This window comes from Penicillium manginii (genome assembly GCF_028828005.1).
Source record: "Penicillium manginii strain IBT 31320 chromosome Unknown utg000007l:1.0-2284322.0:1.0-2285126.0, whole genome shotgun sequence".
Taxonomy (NCBI): Eukaryota; Fungi; Ascomycota; class Eurotiomycetes; order Eurotiales; family Aspergillaceae; genus Penicillium; species Penicillium manginii.
In genome coordinates this window covers 1,951,408-1,970,772 of record NW_026643108.1, presented here as the reverse complement: position 1 = coordinate 1,970,772, position 19,365 = coordinate 1,951,408, and the positions used below count along the sequence as shown (strand labels likewise).

At 45.2% G+C, this 19,365-nt stretch overlaps 4 protein-coding genes across 4 annotated transcripts; 3 read left to right on the top strand and 1 right to left on the bottom strand.

Annotated features, from left to right (window-relative positions):
* Window positions 1–5,085: 5,085 nt before the first annotated feature.
* N7533_010561 (uncharacterized protein) lies at window positions 5,086–6,546 on the bottom strand (the record flags this gene model as incomplete). Its single annotated transcript, XM_057107211.1, has 1 exon — window positions 5,086–6,546. One exon carries the CDS (start codon window positions 6,544–6,546, stop codon window positions 5,086–5,088), a length of 1,461 nt encoding a protein of 486 aa, XP_056956428.1.
* A 2,413-nt stretch (window positions 6,547–8,959) lies between these two features.
* On the top strand, window positions 8,960–11,811 carry N7533_010560 (uncharacterized protein; the record flags this gene model as incomplete). The annotated part of the gene is made up of 5 exons (XM_057107210.1): window positions 8,960–9,520; window positions 9,576–9,822; window positions 9,874–10,301; window positions 10,750–11,179; window positions 11,231–11,811. The coding sequence occupies 5 exons, from the start codon at window positions 8,960–8,962 to the stop codon at window positions 11,809–11,811; spliced, it is 2,247 nt and encodes a 748-aa protein (XP_056956427.1).
* A 395-nt stretch (window positions 11,812–12,206) lies between these two features.
* Window positions 12,207–12,731, top strand: N7533_010559 (GNAT family N-acetyltransferase; the record flags this gene model as incomplete). Its single annotated transcript, XM_057107209.1, has 1 exon — window positions 12,207–12,731. One exon carries the CDS (start codon window positions 12,207–12,209, stop codon window positions 12,729–12,731), a length of 525 nt encoding a protein of 174 aa, XP_056956426.1.
* A 4,946-nt stretch (window positions 12,732–17,677) lies between these two features.
* On the top strand, window positions 17,678–19,098 carry N7533_010558 (retinol dehydrogenase; the record flags this gene model as incomplete). Its single annotated transcript, XM_057107208.1, has 7 exons — window positions 17,678–17,754; window positions 17,834–18,022; window positions 18,085–18,124; window positions 18,171–18,224; window positions 18,278–18,567; window positions 18,622–18,882; window positions 18,951–19,098. The coding sequence occupies 7 exons, from the start codon at window positions 17,678–17,680 to the stop codon at window positions 19,096–19,098; spliced, it is 1,059 nt and encodes a 352-aa protein (XP_056956425.1).
* Between the last annotated feature and the right edge of the window lie 267 nt (window positions 19,099–19,365).

Below are 19,365 nucleotides of genomic sequence, written 5' to 3'. Positions count from 1 at the left end.
CACCCTAGTCCAAAGAAGCCAGAGAGACCTTTAGATACTTGGTAAATTTTCAAGTACGGGTTCATGGTTCTCTGCGCAGTGTGGGTGAAGATAAGTTGAGCGGTACAGTATCCCAAGATCGGGAGAGGGTCGATTATGGCCGAATATGTGCTTAAATTCCATACCATATTCAACTCCATGATTTTCCTGGCAGATCCTTTGTATCGGGCTCGAGAGTATTCCATTGGCCAATTTGGCTTCGTGACCGAATCACGATTAGGACACGGATCCTTAAGTAGGGGGGGCACTTTAAGACTTTCAGGGATCCTATCAGAGCCATGCGTATTTCTCAATCACTTATTCCAGTATTACTCCTTCTTTCGCAGTCTCCATCCCTCTTTCAAGCAAATAGCACATAGAGAAGCTGTAACACATAAGGTGTGAAAGTCTAAGCAGTCACACCCAGACGATAGTTCGACAAAATTGGGCCCTCGCGAGTTTGCAGTAATCAAGCGAACCTCATGACATCCGATAAACCCGATCGAGTTCATATTGTTTATTATAAAGTCACGGAAGACCGCTTCAGATACTGTGATTTGGCACAGCTCTAGATGCTGAAGATCCAATTTAGTGCTGGCGAGCACTTGCAATGGTGATCCAGATCCACTCAAACGAAGACTCGAAGCGTATTTGAGTAAATCATAAAAATGCGCCCAGAATTGCACTTTTGAATCTCGCCTAGATGAAGGAACAAAGGGCAGTTCAAGATTTGATAAGTGAATTGAGCGTACGGAAATACCACAGTCCCTCCCAGCCTTCAATGCATCTGAAATAACTTGGAGATGATGCCGAATGGTGCGCTCTGAAATAGTCTGATCCATGTAAGATGCTACCCAGTCATCCTTTTTCAGAGTTGGGCAGAAATCCAAGCATAGCTCTTTTAATTGAGGAAGCCTCCTGAAGGCATTCGACAAGGAATTCGAGTCCTCACAACTTTCCATAATTGTATGCTGCTCCTGGCATATGCACTTGAAAGTATCATACACCAGCAAATATGGAACGTGCACCTCAGACAGATGATTAAAGTTGGTCTCTTTTTTGGCAATTTCAATATAGTCGTCTGGGTTCAACACATTTTCCTTGAAAAACTTTAAGTCCTGTGTTTCTAGGAAGATATTAGTGAATTCACAAATACATATTGCGAGGTGCGTACCAGGATGCAGTAGCTCTGGGACCTTGTATGTAAGAGACACTACATAACGGCATAGGTCAGAGAGCAAAAACTCTCGTAATGCGTTAAATCCGGAACGAGAAAACTGGAACCGGACGTTTCGGAAGATGCGGGGCAAAGAAACTTCTCTCAGTTTTCTGCAAACTAGTGACAGATTTTTCACGTGCTTATTGCGGAGATAATTCGTGACATATATCTTAATTTCCGTGGGAAGAAGTTCGATAGTGACGGCAGGTAGGCTTGATCTTTTCATAAATGCGTTTACAATTGACACATAAGACACCACTGAAATTTGTGTTAACATATCGAAACTTTTCACAACCCCGATGTTGATGGAATCTCCGTTTATCAGCTTACCGACTGAATTTCAGCTGATGAATCAAATACTATTCTGTTGGAAAATTTATAGAAATCTTTGGGCATCTAGCGAATTGTAGAAGCAGTTGAGATTTGGCGGAGGGGTATGTTGGCGTAGGAATATCAATCGATCCTAGATGATATCATAATTCGCCAAAAACTCGCTGATGCATATGCTGACTAAGATCGGCCGCGATCAGGATCCCATCACCCGTTTCACAACAAACATCACCCAACGTAATAACAAATGCGGGACGTATGGCGCTTAATACTTCCTTTGATCGAAAAGCCAAGGGCCGTTGCCAACTTGGTATTCCGTAACAAAAACATTTACTCTGTTATCCCACAGGAACTAAACCTTTAATGTTAGATGTTGTGATATGAGGCTTGCGCAGGACAGGAACAAAGCCGCAATATCGGAAATACTCCTAGGTTGCCTATACGAAGAATCAAGGTGATTTACAATCAACTTGGTCTTCGTGTTGTATGTATAGCCTCGTGCATCACCTCAAGAATAAATAACATAATTCATACTTCTGAACTTCGACAATCAGCAGCTGGCGCAAGATGAGTGTTTGCAACTTACATTGTTCGCTGCCTAGATAAGAATCCAGATGCCAGTCACAATACAGTATTCCCGATCGAACTCGATGGAACGGCTGAGCAACGGCTGCCTTTCACTGCCCCTTCATGTCGGCGAGATTCCTGGTAACTGAGAGTGATGAAGACTTGCCGCAATGTAGTCCGTCATCAGCACAGCCAAAAAAGAGACGAAGTAGCAGGCATCAGCTTAAGCACATGTGCACGAGGACCTGGGATCACTTAGTAATGCGGGGAATAGACATGGGCCTTATCCTTTAATGTATAGCAGTTTCGTCTTTGCTGTTCGTGCGACAGGCATATCTTCAACAATGTCAGGATAAAGTATTACTGGAGGAGAGGTTATGATATCTGGTATAGATTAAACTAGGAACTGACCTGAAACGACTGCTCTCGCGGTAAGAGAGACCTGGTAGACCAATGCTGCAGCCAGGCTTGTCGCTTGCTCAGCTACAACCAAGGCTTGACAGCGCTGGCTCTCAGCCTGTCGCCAAAAGCTCGATTCATTGTTGATTGATATATATTATTCCCGGGCAAACTGTGGTCTTTCTCGGTGTTCGTCGATGCTACTATTCTCTTTGTTGTCGCTGGATGCTGCGATAGCTCACTCGGCCTAGCATGGGACCGGATGATGTCGTCGTCGAGGCTTCGAATCGGATACGGGACTAGAGGTGCATGGCCGTCAGGATACGGAAGCTAATATAATGACAGTCAATCTTTGGTCGGACAGCGTGAACCTGGGAGAGATGAAAACATGCTGGAAGCCTACCATCCATGAAACTTGTCCTATGACTAGAAAGAAGCACCAGCGATCTTTTCTGATGAACAGAGAGGACGACAGGATAGAATATCAAGTATATAACATCTACACTGAGATCCAAAATGCATCCCCGGCCATGGAAGTAGGCTGAGGCAACGCACCATGGTCACTTAGAGGAGATCGAGCGGCTCGTGATCGAACGTTTGCCTTCTTATACAGGGAGTCGTTAGCACAGGATGAATACTCTCCAAATTGCTGCTGATAAAAACTTAGGTAGTTAGCTATTGGTGTTCGCTGCATTCTGGCATGATCGAAGCGACTGCGTAAGGGATGACTTCGATCTATCATTAATCATCAGTTGGCAGCTTATGAAGGCACTTCATAACTCACCGTGCTCGCAGTTTCGATCATTATCGAGATCATCCAAAGTGCGTCAAATGGTTTCCTAGAGGGATAGTAGAGGAAGACTGATGCTGAGCATTTTCCATGTCAGCATGATTTCCAATGACGAGACAGCTATACTCACTTGCTGTTCAAAGACGTCAGTATCGAGAAGACATCTAGTATAGTACCAGAGGTCAGTTTAATTATAAGTGCAAGAATTCAAGGTCAGTTCATACCAAAGAATAGGCGGCATAGATAAAAGGTGTTCGAAATTCTTTGAATCAGAATGAGAAAAGAATGACTGAGAACCACTGTTTTGCTGGTGAGGAATTCGGGTATTTATAGCATTGTAGCCCGTCATTCTGCTTGCGTCGACGCAATGATCGCTGTGAATTGTGAAGGCACAAACACTGACGAACCTTCAATTGCAGCTCGTTCAACATTACATCATTGATTTAACGCTGTGTTCGGAGGCATTGCAATTTATTTTTTGGTGATACAGTTTATAAAAACCCTTTCTCGCTGTTGGAACCGTTTAAACAGTCGTAGGGACGCCGCAGAAAAGTATCGATGACGCGTTTCATCAGTAACCATCATGAGTCCGTACCTTATTGCGATGGCCAGGGCGGCAACAGATCATATCATTTCATTTCACTCACCGATGATGAGCGCTTGCTTTCACTCAAAAAACCCCTCATCAATATTATATACAACTAGCTCCTTGCCTATTTGGCACACATACTTCTTTATCTGGGAGCCCTCGTTATTGGGACCTACAGTATAATTCTGTCGGGATTGACTATTTGATATTGTCATCCAACGATTCCTAGGGTGTTCTGTACACGTAACTCTTCATTGCACATTACGCAATAGACTTTGATTGGCAGGCCTTGGAAATACACGAAGGGGAAGGTGATCAACTGATTTTCTGAGCGAGTTATCACGTCGATTATGTTTCGGTAGAACAATTGTTTCTGCCATCAGCCTCCTCTTTGCGTAGTGCAATGCCCACATCGATCCCCAGGGAACTAAGTGGATACGGGAAGGTGGGTACTACTACAAGGGAATATTAGCCAATCAGTGCCATGAATGGCCCACAAGTCTTCAGTGAAGTGATTGGCTGATATCTGACCATGGCTCCCAGGAGCCTGTGGGTGGTCAATATTAATGTTATAATTGGATACTACGAATACGATATCTGCCAAAGAATAACGAGCCAATCGGTGCCATGAATGGCCCACGCGCACAACATAGCCTCGGTAGATATGATTGGTCCAAGTTTGGCTATAAGCTCCAAGGAGCCTGGGGCTCCCATTCTACCTGCCATAATTCGATAGCGCTGATACAATGATACCCCCAACGTACCCATGTCTCCATTCTTATGAGCCCGAGATAGAAATGACATCATAGTCTGACCGTTCAGATTCATGTGTAGCTTGTGCGGATATATTCAAATACGAAGATTGTGAGTAGACAAGATCAAACTCTATCGGTACTTTTCATAGAGGAACTTCAGATCCTTGGTGCTCTCGAGTCATGTTTGCTCATACTGTCTTCTGCGTTTATTATTATTTACTCCTGAGAGTATGTTTTGGTTTCGATCATGATAGAGCTTCATGCACCTACCTCAGGAGTAATGATTTAGCGGAATCAGGTCTGCATGTACTACTACCTGTGTTTTTCGGTGGAAATAACACTCCGCTAAACCCTATACCTTGTGAAAGTACCCCTGTGACCGATAATTCAATGATCATGTGCACTCAGCAGAAGTTATTTAGAAAACGAGCTTTATTTCCGCCACAGACGGCTTCAAGCCCGCAGAAGCCACTTCTATACAAGAAACTTCAGAGATGTCCGCGGTCATAATTTGCTCCTCTGGAATATGCTGGACCATATCATCATCGACCATGACTTCTAAGCCGTTGCTATTTCCCCATAGGATACGAGCGATAAGTCTTGGGTCGACCAACATCTTTTCACAAAGCTTTTCTTTGAGATCGAGAGATGTTCGTTCCGCTAAGTAAATTGCATGATGGTAGCTCGGGGCCAGCTTTCCATTCTGATTGATCTGGACATAAAAGCATGCGACTGTGACGAGGTATGGTAAGTAAGAGGCGACGAAATATATTCTGAAGTAGCAGTACGAACCAGCTGTAGATGACAACGTTGCAGGAGATACAGAGTTCTGCATATCTCCAGCAGGGATACCTGGAAATTCAAGCGGATGTTGTATATTGATAGGGCTTTGATGACGATAAGATCGCACATTCAGCTCTGTCGAATATCGAATTGGAGCCATGGTTGCGTCCTCCATATGTTGATTGTCCATGCATTCATTTTTGATCAGATCATCTGTTCCACGTGGTAAAGTGACAGGATGTAAATCCGGATCATCTTGCTCGGCGCCACAAAATCCTAGAACACTCACTTGACGAGCCGATGAAAATAATTTATGTGTTAGAGCCAATTCGAAACGAAGGTTTTCGGTCGTCGGGGGTTTCCACGGTTTCATCGACGACTTGCCCTTCCGAGGCCAATGATTAAATTGCCCACGGTTCCTCGAATTGTTGTCGTGAATTGATCTGACAAAGTCCGAGCCTAGTTCTCTGTCGGTGATCTGTTGATTGAGCTTTTCGATTTTTTTCTTGATGTGTGCCACGTCGTTCGATAGTTTTCGCTCAGCACCGTGGTCCCGGAAAAGCTTTATCGCACAATAGCACATTTCTGAGTCATGCTCCGTGGTTCTTTTCACGCCTTCTGGTCGAAGGAGTTCCGTTTTCGTACATAGCCTGACTGGTACTCCTTTAACCCCTTTTGAGCGACTGAAGTCAGTTGACAAGAAATTGAACCTTAGCGGGATGAGGCATTCGGAGACTTTTCTCATTGGATCAGCTGTCCAGGTGACACAAAAACCATCAACATAGGTCTTTTCGAGCCAAATCTGGTGATGCCCCTTACACCCAGCACTGTCCTGAAGAGGATCAATATATTCGACGGCCAAGAGCTCACTTCGGCGCTTATTTGCTTCATTGCGGCCTCTACCATCTTTCCACAGTTGCCAAGATGCAACTGGGTCTGACCGCTGATCTTGTTCTTCAAAAGAGACTCGCACGAACGTTCTGTATTGAACCAACGCGATATCCCTAATGGGTGGCTTAGAATCCGCCACCTTGAGGCTGTAGGTTTGGCCCTTATTGAGGTAGGTCACCGGGTGTTCATTGATATGTCGAAGCATTGCTGTTGGTGCCTGCAGAGTAACAGTGTAACGAAACCTATGAAGAAGATAAGTAAACGGAATAAATAATGTGCTGACTATTCTCGTACTTTCCCCCGTTATCATATAGCGAATCTCCACTCGAGTCTACCTCGGGGGTAGCTAAGTCAAATTCTAGAGTTTTTTGTTGGATGATATCACTTGTAGGACCGGAATGATCGAGGCTATCCACTGCGGTGTAACCTGAATCGTGTTGTGAGAAAACCCCAGCGTATAGTTCGGGTATTCTTGTCGAGTTGCTTCCCCATACAGCCAATTTTGAGTCTGAGCCAACGGGGTGAAGCAGCCAGAGCCTCCCCAAAAAGTCGGCGGATCATGTTGAATTGATGCGTCAAGTAGCGGTGCCAGTGTTGTGTTCCACTCTATCATGGGGGAGTGGAGGTCACCCGCTTTATTGTGGAAGACCGCGCCAGATCCTGGTAAGCTGCGATTGTAAGATGTCTTCTGTTTCTTGGAGACAACTACGGGGGAGAAGGACTCGGGGGGTATTTGAAGAAATGGAGGAGTTGTTCGTTTGCCCCAATATTTGTCCAGAATTCACGTTGTCTAGCTGCATAGGGCCAAAAAGCCCAGTGTCTTTAGCATAGCTAACAGGTAGCATTGGATCTTCTGCATTAATAGGAGCGCTCCCCTTTCCAATTTTACCATCGCAGCTCAAAAGTAGGTCACCAAACTTCTCCTTAAACTGGTCGATGAAGCTATTGTCTGGCTTGCGCATGATTTTACAATGTGGTTGCTGAGCAAGAAGCAGCGGAAATAGAACTGGCCTAGATGGGCAGTTTTAAATGGCAAGAATGATCGGACTTGAAATAAACACCGTCGGTTGCACTGGGGGGTATGACATGATTCTTAGCGCAGAAAAGATTGGACAGATTTTTACGGAATTACCTTCCATCCAATAGTAGTGAAGCTGGAAAAGCAAGATGGTGACTAATGAAGGTCATGTGATAACATTCTACTTCCAGTTAGGCCTCGGCAAAACCCGCCCGCGAAAACCCAGCCTGTTGGTTTATGTTGTTTTATTAAGTGATGCTTCAATGCTCATGTTATTGAGGGGAGTTGATTGTGTGTTGTGTTGTTGGATGTGTTATCTGTGTTGTCTAAGATACAAGTAGACTGAGTCAAGTATATATGTATGCACGTGATCCCAGCTTATCATTATCTCAGCAACCGGGATATTTCAACACTCCCACTCGCTCATAACCTCCGCCAGAAGGGTATTGGCGATATCTCATCACGGTTGCCAGGCCCCATTAAAACCTCCCAAAAACCAATGGTAAAAATAGGGGTGTTCACGATAAAACGATAATGCGATACGATATCGATATCGACGATAATTATCGTGCGATACGATATTATCGTTACGATAATTGTCACGTGCGAGTGCTGGCCAATAAGAGAGCACTATTTGTAGCACTACCCATCTCCATGTTCAATATATATATCTGGTGTTGCTTGCCAGTAGTGAGTGCCACTGTGTCTTTGTAGTGAAACTTTCTACTGTGTACCATATAAATTTGTCTGGCAAATGGGGGAAAGTAAACCCTAAAGAGTATCTATGAACTCGCTGATCTCCTACAACCTGCAATTCGACAGATTTTATCGAATTCATGGTAATTGAATACTTTATTGGTGACCTCTCGCAGTCAGGATTAGACTGCGGCATATCGTACGATAACGATAATAGATCATTATCGTTATCCGCTGGAGCGGATAGTTGGATATCGATCTATTATCGTTATCGTTTTGCGGATATCGTACGATATCCAACAAATATCGTATGATATCCAACAACTATCCGCGCTAGCATAAATTTCGCTTATTTACCTATTGCAAGGTAGTCAGGGGATAGTTATGCAGCTGACAAACTCTTGGTTTTTAAGTGTTTTTTAACATGTTTTGATTTGAGTGGTATGCAAAGCGTCTTTACTATACTCTACATATGAATAATCCAAAATTTCAATTGTATTAATAATAGGAACATCCGGTAATAATGATTAGTTACATTCATTTATGTAGAATCGGTTGCGGTTGTGGCTAATTTGGTTTTTACATTTGGATACAGTTTGATTTATTGAAGATATATTTATCTTACAACCGGACTTAGACACTTTTCCAAGTTAACCATAGATCAATAAACTTCAATCTATCACGTGGCGGATAATCGGCCGATATCCAACAGTTATCCAACAGAATATCCACTTTTATTAATATGCAACCAATTAGTATCTCCAATAAATTTGAACACGTCGAAATCGTGAACATGTAGATGTTTGCCTATGCCCCCTTTTTTTCGGCTAAAAAATAGTGAGTCTCTTATACTGAGCACATCTTGATCCTATCTTTCCTTCACCTTTATATCTTGGACTCTACAATGTCTTATTCTCAGGCATCAAGCTCCCAATATAACGTGTCACAAGATGCTGATTTATTATTTGACCCAGAGCTCCTTGCATCAGACAGTCTCTCTGAGATACCAAGCGACCAATTCCCAACAAGACCTACCTCAATTTTTGCATCTCCCTCTCTTCCCGTACACCCTATAGTACCAGATTCACTACAGCGTGTCGGCAAATCTCTGCAACAATCCTATATCCTTTACCCGGGAAACAACATGGATCCAGAAACAGCACGTATTCGACAGCAGTTTGTTGAATGGTGGCAACAAACACAGTATGGCCAAGACCAGGAGCTTCAAAAATATGTTGCATGGGACAGCAAGCAAAAGAAATCATATGTATGGGATTCATTTGAACAGGTTGCTTATGCAACAACAGGAGAGCCTAAGGTCATGTGTGTTCGTTGCAAAAATTTTGTTGTTCATCCAGGATTTCGACGTTCTGGTCCTTCGCCTATGAAAAATCATCTGAAATCTGGCCGCTGCAGACCGCAGTCAAGATCTCTACGAGGTATTAATGAGATATTACAAGAGATGGTAAGATATTATCTATTATCTATGATTATATACTAATATTATTCATTCGATCTAGCCTCAACGAGTACCAGCTACAAAGTTTGATCACAATACCTTCCAACATAAGATCCTGAAATTCGTGACAACTACAAAACTCTCATTCCGGCTTATTGAGCATCCCGAATTCAAGGAACTGATAGAATATACTCGATTTGCTGATCCGAATACCGACCTGTTGATACCCTCTACACGTACTATTCGGCGTCTTTTGCATAATGAGGTCCAAACAAAGCAACAGAGCATTCTCCAACAACTGCCTCCTTGTAGCAATATAGCGATTGCTTTTGATTGTTAGACATCTCCATTTCAGCAAGCTTTCATGGCAATTACAGGATACTTTATTGATAAGGACTGGAACTATCGTGAGGTTTTACTTGGGTTTGAGCATATTCAAGGGTCCCATACAGGAGCTAATCTTAGTAAGGTTGTGCTTCGGATTTTTGATGAGCATGGTATCACTGGTCGGGTATCATCAATCACGACTGATAATACATCAAACAATGAGACTATGGTTCAAGCTGTTCAGGATGTATCTCAGTCACTGACCTCAAATGGAATACCCGTCTTTCGAATTCCATGTCTAATACATATGATGCAATTATGCCTCAGAGATCTCCTTGCTACTATCAAGGTAAATCCCAAAAATTCAGAGACTAAATCAGAGTGGTCAGATATACGAACAAAGTCTCTTCAAGCTACTCTGGGACAACATACAAAGAATATCGCTATGACATTAAAGAAGGTAAGTACCTTCCATCCTTGACCCAATATTTCGGCCAAAATATTATCTCTTCTATTTTTTGCCTTATTGTTAAACTGAATCGAATTATTTCTAGATCCGAGAGCTTGCTATCTTTGTGAATACAAGTCCCTAACGTCGAGATGCATTCAAGGAGCTTCAAACTAGTGGTTCTACACTTCTGTTGATGCAGGATGTGCGTACACGCTGGAACTCAACATTTCTGATGTTGAACCGGGCTCGGAAGCTACAGAAGGATATCTATCGCTATTGCGAGTATTATCAATATCCTCAATTTCTACTTGATACGGATGAATAGCGTCAAGTTAAATATCTTCTGATAATCACTAAGCCCTTCTTTGAGAAGACCAACATACTATCAAAGACTCGGGATATAACAGTTCATTCTGTATTCAGCATATATAATCAGCTTTTTACTCATCTTGATAAGACAAAAGAGAAGCTAGAACAGAAGGCTGTGCCCTGGAAAAAGAAGATGCTCAAAGCGATCTATTCAGCACAGAAGAAGCTTACCAAATACTACGCAGCAACAGACAATAATCCATACGGTTCAATTTATGCAATTGCGACTATATTATGTCCTTCTAAACGGCTTCGATACTTCGATAATGATGACTGGCGAGGCAGTAACGATGATAACATCCAGGTAGACTGGATGAAGAAATATCGAGATATTCTGCAGAAAGAGTTTGATCGATACCAAGAGCGGATCCAGCCTCAAAGATATTCCACTACTGAGCAAGCCCAGCAAGGTATAATTGATAAGAATGATGATCTTACTCTTCTTATTGATCCACACACAGCTCTACAGCCAGATGTTGATCAACCAGTCGATGAGGTTGCTGATTATCTATCACAAGGTAAGTTCTCTAACTATACAACTATTTATTATCTACTCACTATCGTAATAGGGCCTTCAAAGGGTAATCCTCGCAGATTTTGGAAAGAGCATGAGCATAAGTATCCAATGGCACGAGATATTCTCGCAACGCCTGCTAGCGGTGCAGGTGTTGAGCGACTATTCAATTATGCTCGCGATATCTGTCACTACCAACGTGGACGTCTCAAACCAGAAACCATTCGAGAGCTGATGCTACACTCCTTCTCATCTAAGTTTGAGCTACAACAAGCTGAACTTAATAGGATCAAGGAGCATCTTGAATTCGGAGATGCTCTTCTGCTGGAGGAGTCATGGAAGCCTACAGTACTATGCAATGAGATTGTTCCAATAAGCGACGATGAGGAAGAGGGTTGTAAAGAGTCAGAGATACAAGATGATTCCGATATTGAGCAAGATGCATCCTCAACACAGCCTGCTACTCAGGGTCAACAAACACAACGAAAGCGATCATATACTGCAGTTACACTCCATGATCTTAGTGAGGATGATCAGCCCCATTCTTTGTCGTTGGTTGAAGATACCCAGGTTCGATCAGGGAGGATCGGGAAACAGCCAAAGCTGCCAGCTGGTTTTGAGATTGATAGGTCATAGTCAATTCTGCAGAATTGATTTCTTTGAGCAAATCTAGATATGAAATAAGGGACCAGCTTCCTGTATATATAATATTAGCCTTCATAAGTTATTCAAAGAATGCATTAGTGAACCCGAGGAGCCAATCCCTTGATCCAAGATATTACACAATGAATACCACTCAAATACCAGAGAAAATGCATAATCTGTGCAATCCAAATTAAGCAGTGCTTCTAGGCATGTTTGTCCTGTTTATTATCCGACGATTATCGTACGATATCCGCAGTCCAAAAATCTATTATCGTATCGATCGTCTGCGGATAGTTGGATATCAAATTACTATCGCTATCCGCAAAATATCCGACGATAACGATAATTATCGATCGATCGTACGATAGTGCCGCAGTCTAGTGAGAATGACGAGCGCAAGGCAAATTTTTATCCGACTTGAGAAAGAAAGCGACGTGCCGGCAATAGAAGAAGTCACCTCAACCGCATTTATGAATGCCGAGCACACAGACCACAACGAGCAATTCATTGTCCGTGGCCTCCGCGAAGCGAACCATCTATCAATCTCGCTAGTCGCCGAAGACGAAGTCACACATACTATCGTTGGCCATGCTGCAGTCTCACCTATAAATATCTCGGCTGGCTGTGAAAAATGGTACGGGCTAGGGCCAGTGTCCGTTTTACCTCAATATCAAAGAAATGGCGTGGGGTCGTTGTTGGTAGAGCGCGCGTTGGCAAATCTTCGGAGTCGCCATACGGCCGGTTGTGTTGTATTAGGAAACCCGAAATACTACACACGTTTTGGTTTCAAGGCAGTTCCTTCTCTGCAACTACCTGGGGTGCCACCGGAATATTTTATGGCTCTCACCTGGCGTAAGCCAACACCTACTGGGACTGTATCATATCACAAAGCTTTTGAGGCGTCGGCATAGCTAGCATTAGTGTGCTCTTTAACATTTTAAGAGATTTACAGTCTTCTTTCAAGAATATATTATACACTAGTTAATGCAATTTGGGCTACTTGCACATCATTGCTGTATGGCTTGAGAAACAAACGGTGAGTGTCTGAGGAGTAATCTGTTTTCAAATTATAGTGTTTGGCCAATGGACGTTTCGGCAAGTATGGTCTGCCCAATGCCGGAAACTGTAATGACGGTAATTTTAGTGATCTACAAGAAATATATCAAGAAAAGATGGTGGGACTTTCTCTGACCCAAGTCGGTTTAGCGCGACCTGAGTGGGGGGCACTGGGACAGAAAGCGTGAGTGTCCAAGGGGGTAATGGCTCCGGATGTTTACCCAGAGATGAACCGGCAAAAGGGATTAACGGAAAAAAATCGCTGCATGAGTGCTTGCTTGGTACTTTTCGAGATTTCAGATCGTAGCGAGGTATTTTATATGAGAATATTCACAGTGACGCAGATAAGTTCCGCACTGTCCATCGTCATCTACTTGCTCTCCCTCCATTCGCAATGGGCTCGACCGTGCTGATCGCTGGAAATATATTTTCAAAAACCAGCGTTATTTGCAGGGCCTCTGGAATACGATGTTTTATGCAAACCAACACCTTGACAATAGCATGTTAGACAGAAATTGATGCTAGTGGAAGCAGGAAAACAAAACATCCCAACATCAAAAGCAGGCTAATCGATGAGTCTGCATACCAATTCATCCATACGAGGTTGGGTGTTAATATTCATCACCGAAATGATCAATTATCATCGTTGAGAAAAAGTTAAATGATACCGCAGAATTTGTTTTGAATGGTAAAAGCTCATGTTCATGAAAGTTGACACGATGCGTTGTTGGTGTTTTGATTTGCTAGCTGCGTCACGAAGGTTGAAGCGAAGGTTGAAGCGACGTTGAAATCCAGGAATAAGACTTCGGAATAGTTTTCATCGAGATAAAAACTGTTAATCCAACAAAATTAGCACATAGTCAATTTGAAACGGTTCAACAGGCTACAATCTGAGGGAAAACTCGGTCGGGCTCTCGGTCACAGCTGCGCGGGCGACAAGGCGACCCCAGCACTACAAATATGTCTCACAGACCTCAGCACAACGATCTCTTCGAAAACACACCGCAGTCAGCCCAAGACAAAGAGTTGAGAATTTTCTCTTCCACCTTCCTATATTTCGTACTGACAAGATTGAATCCTGGCCTATGCCATGTGCCAAGACGAGATGGCACCCAGTAGCACAGGTCTGCACCGGAATTTAGCCTGCACCTCGGACCTTCTCTCTGTGGTACGGACCGAACCTAATCTCTCATGCTTGCGATCGTATTGACGCTCACAACACCGCCTCTAGCTTGTATATGCTCGATAAAGAAGTACGTTCATGGCAGGTATGTGCATCAACCCTAGCACTTGACACCATGCTGACGGGAATATTCCTTGAGAACCATGTCTGTTTCTATTGTTCCCACGAATAGAGTCGATGTCTCTACCTTCCCTGGATTTGCGGTCTTACTCGGGTTGTGAGAATAGTGAGTGAAGCAGAATCTCCAAGTAATCTCTACTGACCATTTATGATAGATCGCGCCGAAAGCAGCCTCGCACGTTGATTGAACGCTGGCATAATAAACCCAATTACTCTGCGGAGCTGGTGGTAGGATCTTATGAGTGGGGCTTCGTGGGTCGGGCATCCCGGGCTGACGATTCGCTAGGTAGGAAATGCTTCCGGAACAAGCTTCGCGCGGTTGGTCAATGCTCCCGATCCTTTCCACTGTCACCAACAGAATCACTCGCGGCAAAGTCCACGCCGGCGCATTGCCATCTTTGTTGCCTATATACATGGCCATGAAGTTGGATATTGGTTCCCAGTTGAGACTTTGTCCATTATAACCTAGAATGAATTCCTAATGTTTCTTTTTCTCTGCAGGCTCAATGTCACGCCCGACGCGACCGAGCCGGGCACGACGTGCTGCATCGCGTGAAGTCACCGCATTGCCATACACCCACCCGCCTTGCTCGAATCTAAGCCTGCGGCGCACGAGCCCAATGGTGCCGGCCATTGACGCTTTGTACAGTCGCGCTCCCACCGGCCAACGAAATTTGGTTGGAACATGACCGCTCCGGTCGGCATGTTGGGCCTCAATTCAGGAAGGCTCGATACTCTTCGACTGGCTAAAAGGTAGTACTGCCGAAGATGTATTTGCGCCCCATGGCCTTGCCTTTTCAATATGATGTTAATAGCTATCATACGAACAGCCACCCGTCCTTCGCATGGCTCCCGACCATTTGCCGTCCCTGCGTCCGATGAAACCCTCTTTGATCGACCGGATTTGCCTCCGTCTTGGACCGAGTGAGCTGCCATCCGCTTCATGACTATTCTAAAGAACTAGTACCGAACTGCAAGTAACAGTCAATTAAGTGGGTAGAAGGCTATACCCGTTGGATACTGAACTGAATGGAATGCCAGTGAACGTTGGACAGGCTACATAGATGGGTTGATTCTAGTATACAGACGGACGTCTACCATCGACCTCGTCCTGGCCGCGGAAAACTTGACAGAATCTATGGTCAAGTGTGCAATACACGGGACAGAGCACGGCTCGGACCACCGCGCTATTGGAACCATTTTCGATGCCCCGTGGCCGGTTCCACAACACCAAGAACTACTTCTGCTGGAAAACGCGCCATGGAAGGAAATCAATGCCAGGATTGCGAGCACCCTGGCCGCAACTCCGTCGAAAGGCACAGTGCTGCAGAAAACGGACCGACTCACGTTTGCGGTATGGGAAGCGGTGCACGCCCTGACTTCAAAGGCCAAAACGTCACCACACGCAAAGTGATGGTGGGCAACTGACCTGACACAGCCCCGTCACGTATACATGTACTGGAGAAATCACGCCCGCTCTGAGCGCCGGGCGGAGCGAACGTACCATACCTGGAAAAGATGGCCGAAGGTGCGGCCAAACAATATCACGATGCCATCCGGCAACAAAAGAAAAGCACTGCATGAGTTCCTCGCAGACAACTAGAATATAAGGAAAGCCGCGAAACAACCGAAGTTGGGAGAGTGTGCAGCACTCGGGAAGGTACCGCACCTCACCAGAGCAGATGGAGCTACCACCACGATCATAAAAAACAAGCGGAAGAAGATTGTTGGCCAGATTCTTCCTGCCCATGCCATATGACTTTGACGATGAAGGGACTAGACTACAAGGAGCGCCAGTAGAGGTGCCTGCCATCACTATGGAGGAGGTAGAACGGCCGCTGTTGGAGGCGAAATCTTGGAATGCGCTTAGCGAAGACGGTCTACCGGCGATAGTTTAGAAGAAATGTGGCCCACGATCAAGGACAGGGTCCTTGAACTATTCCAGGCATCGCTGGAAGAAGACAGGTTACCCAGGCAGTGGAGACATGCGCAGATCGTACCGCTCAAAAAGCCGAACAAGGAAACTACCCCATTGCCAAAGCATGGAGGTCGATTTCACTCCTAGCGACACTGGGAAAGATACTGGAATCGGTGGTTGTAGAAAGGATCTCACACGCAGTGGAGGCTTACGGCTTGCTCCCGACCAGCCACTTCAAAGAGCCCGAAAGTAGCGATCAGCGGAGCAAGCACTCTTGCTCTTACAAGAGCAAATCTAAACGGCGTGGCGTGGCCAACGGGTGTTGAGCTTGATCAGCTTCGATGTCAAAGGAGCCTACAATGGGGTTGGCAAAGAACGATTGATCCAGAGGATGAAAGCGCGAGGGATCCCGGAGGTCCTGCTCTGGTGGGTCGAGGCGTTCTGCTCGGAGCGAACGGCGACCATCCAAATCAATGGGCAAGTATCTGAGGCCCAAAGCCTCCTACAGGCTGGACTACCTCAGGGTTCCCCACTGTCTCCAATCCTTTTCCTCTTCTTCAACGCAGATCTCGTGTAGCGGCAGATCGACGGCCAGGGAGGAGCAGTTGCTTTCGTGGATGACTTCACCGCGTGGGTGACCGGACCGACCTGTTGTAGTTCAGAGTGTTGTAGTTCAGAGGCATGAATTGTGTTATCATTCTAGTGGGAAACATAAGGCTATATATACAGCGAGAAGATCAAGTTGATTTCCAATCAACTTGGTTCTCCGTATACATACTTCAGGATTAATTCCGATGGTTCGGCTTGGTTCCTGATCTGCACCAGCCTCATATCAACAAAAGGAGCTAAGGCGGAGAGTTGGGGATGCGTGTAGTAGCGTATCGGGTCTGCTGGGAGGCTCAAAAAGATGTAAAAAGGCAAACCAGACAACGTCTCGAGGGTGAAGACGGTCCAGGCCGTATTGGACTTCGCCGATGCGTCACAACTGTTTCGCAGCCGCCCGCCACGAGGGCAGCCTAAAGATGGGAACGGCAATTAGGGCCACGGTAGGCCGTGACGAGGCTCTAAGTTCGTTATCAAGACATTGAACACTCTACATGTACGCAAAGGGATATATATAGTTGTTGTATGCTGCATATCACCGTCGAGGTGAGGGGTCAGGGTTAAATCATCATCATCATCAGCGAGTGCATAATGGCTGGACATTTAGGGTATGCTGTATGCCATTTGAAGAACATATCATCCAAATTATAATCCATTTATCTGTTTCGCCGTCCGCGTGACCAATTTATTTCACAGAATAAACTACTTTAAAACGGTGATGATTGATTAGTCTGTGCTTTTCTTGCGCCCGCATCCGCACCCGCGCCCGCACCCGCACCCGCACCCGCACGTTCGGTTGCAGCGTGTTCCTTGACCCTCTGATCCTCCCTCCAGATGCTGACGCATCTTTACTTGAGGCAACCACCCACAGCTACCTTATGTGAGTAGAATATGTATATATAAGGGCAAAATAGCACGTAGTCTAGCCTTGAAGCATTGCCGCCCTCTCACCAGTATCATTACGCAAATTTCTAGTAATGATTAATGATCCGCACGGTTTCATCCCTGCCCTCGCCGGGAACGTTGCCATAATAACAGGTGGCCACACAGGACTGTATGACACCCTTCTTAACATATTTGATTTATTTTCTCTTATATCTGGAGATATGGCCCTAACTTCTCTGATGCAACAGCGGCTTCGGCACCAGCATCGAGCTTGCGAAACACGGCGTCCGTGTGTATATTGCCAGTCGATCCGAGGCAAAATTCAGAGATGCGAAGCAGGATATCATTGCCGAGCATCCGGAGGCAGATATCCGGTTACTAAAGTTAGACCTGGCCGATTTGGACAATGTTCGTGAGGCGGCAGAATGGTTTTCTCAGTTAGTCATTACCGACCGACCTGTGGTGCGTGTGAATATTGCTCTGGCTAATGAAGGTATAGCCAGGAATCAAGTCTTCATTTGCTTATCAATAATGCTGGCGTATGTTATATCCCTATCCTCATGAGACATGACTTACATGCTCTAGGTTATGTGCGTTCCGTACGAGGAAACAAACCAAGGATTTGAAATACAGATGGCAGTATGTATATCCCATACGATAGCTTTCTTGGAGCAATCTTTGATACAATTTAGGTGAACTATATAGGTCATTTCCTGTTCACAGAGCTCCTTCTCCCAATGCTCCAAAGAGCTACAGAGAAGGCCGACAAGGGAAGCGTGCGCATAGTGAATGTATCTAGCGACGGGCATGCTAAATTGGCCCCGAAAGAGGGTATAGTCTTTTCGGATATGAACATGAAGAACTTTTCTGTCTGGGCTCGGTACGGCCACTCCAAGCTTGCCAACATATTGCATGCGAAAGAACTGGCCAAAAGGTACCCCGACATTCTTACATTTTCTTTGCATCCGGGAACAGTGAAGACGTATGTAAACTTTCCCTGTCCAGTCACCCAGGACTCGGATCTAATGTTACTTAGGAACTTATCCGCAGGGCCAATCTCGTCAACACCGCTCTATCGGCTGATTAAACCGCTTGTCGAGCTAGGTGCGCCTGGCCCACGGAAAGGGGCAGCGAATATCCTCTTTGCTGCTGTGTCGCCCAGCTTGAAGAGAGAGGCCGACAATGGAGCATACTTGTTGCCAGTTGGAAAGGTTTCGGCGCCAAGTAAAGCTGGGTCAGATGCGAAAATGGCGGAAACCCTCTGGGACTGGACGGTAAAAGCCCTCAGAAGTCGGGGGTACTGAAAGGGGCGGATCATGTAGCATCTCATCTACTAAGCCCGTAATCGATGACCTGCCAATACAGCAAGCGCATTATCATCTCCACCAAATTTCTTCAGCAGATGAAAGTATCTCCATCCCTGGCGTATAAGTGTCAATTCTTCGCAATCGATGGCTGCCAACACCATCCCCGCGCGGCTAATGAAGGCTACGCACTCATCATGATGATCTGACGCTGCGGCACCGGTGAATGCAGCCCAGGTAAACACTTCCGGGGCTTTACGGATCCAGTATAAAGGCTCTATTTGCGCCAGGTGTTTCAAAAGCTGTCGAACTTCGTGATTGAGAGTAGTGTATTGAATTTCCTCGCGGTGCGATTGTCGACGAAGTATTTTCCAAAATATTTGGCAGCAGAGCTGGCAGCATATATTTAGCCTTTGATGCGTTGAAAGAGGGTGATTATATTCGGCCGTGCCCATCGAATCACTTGTTGGTGCATT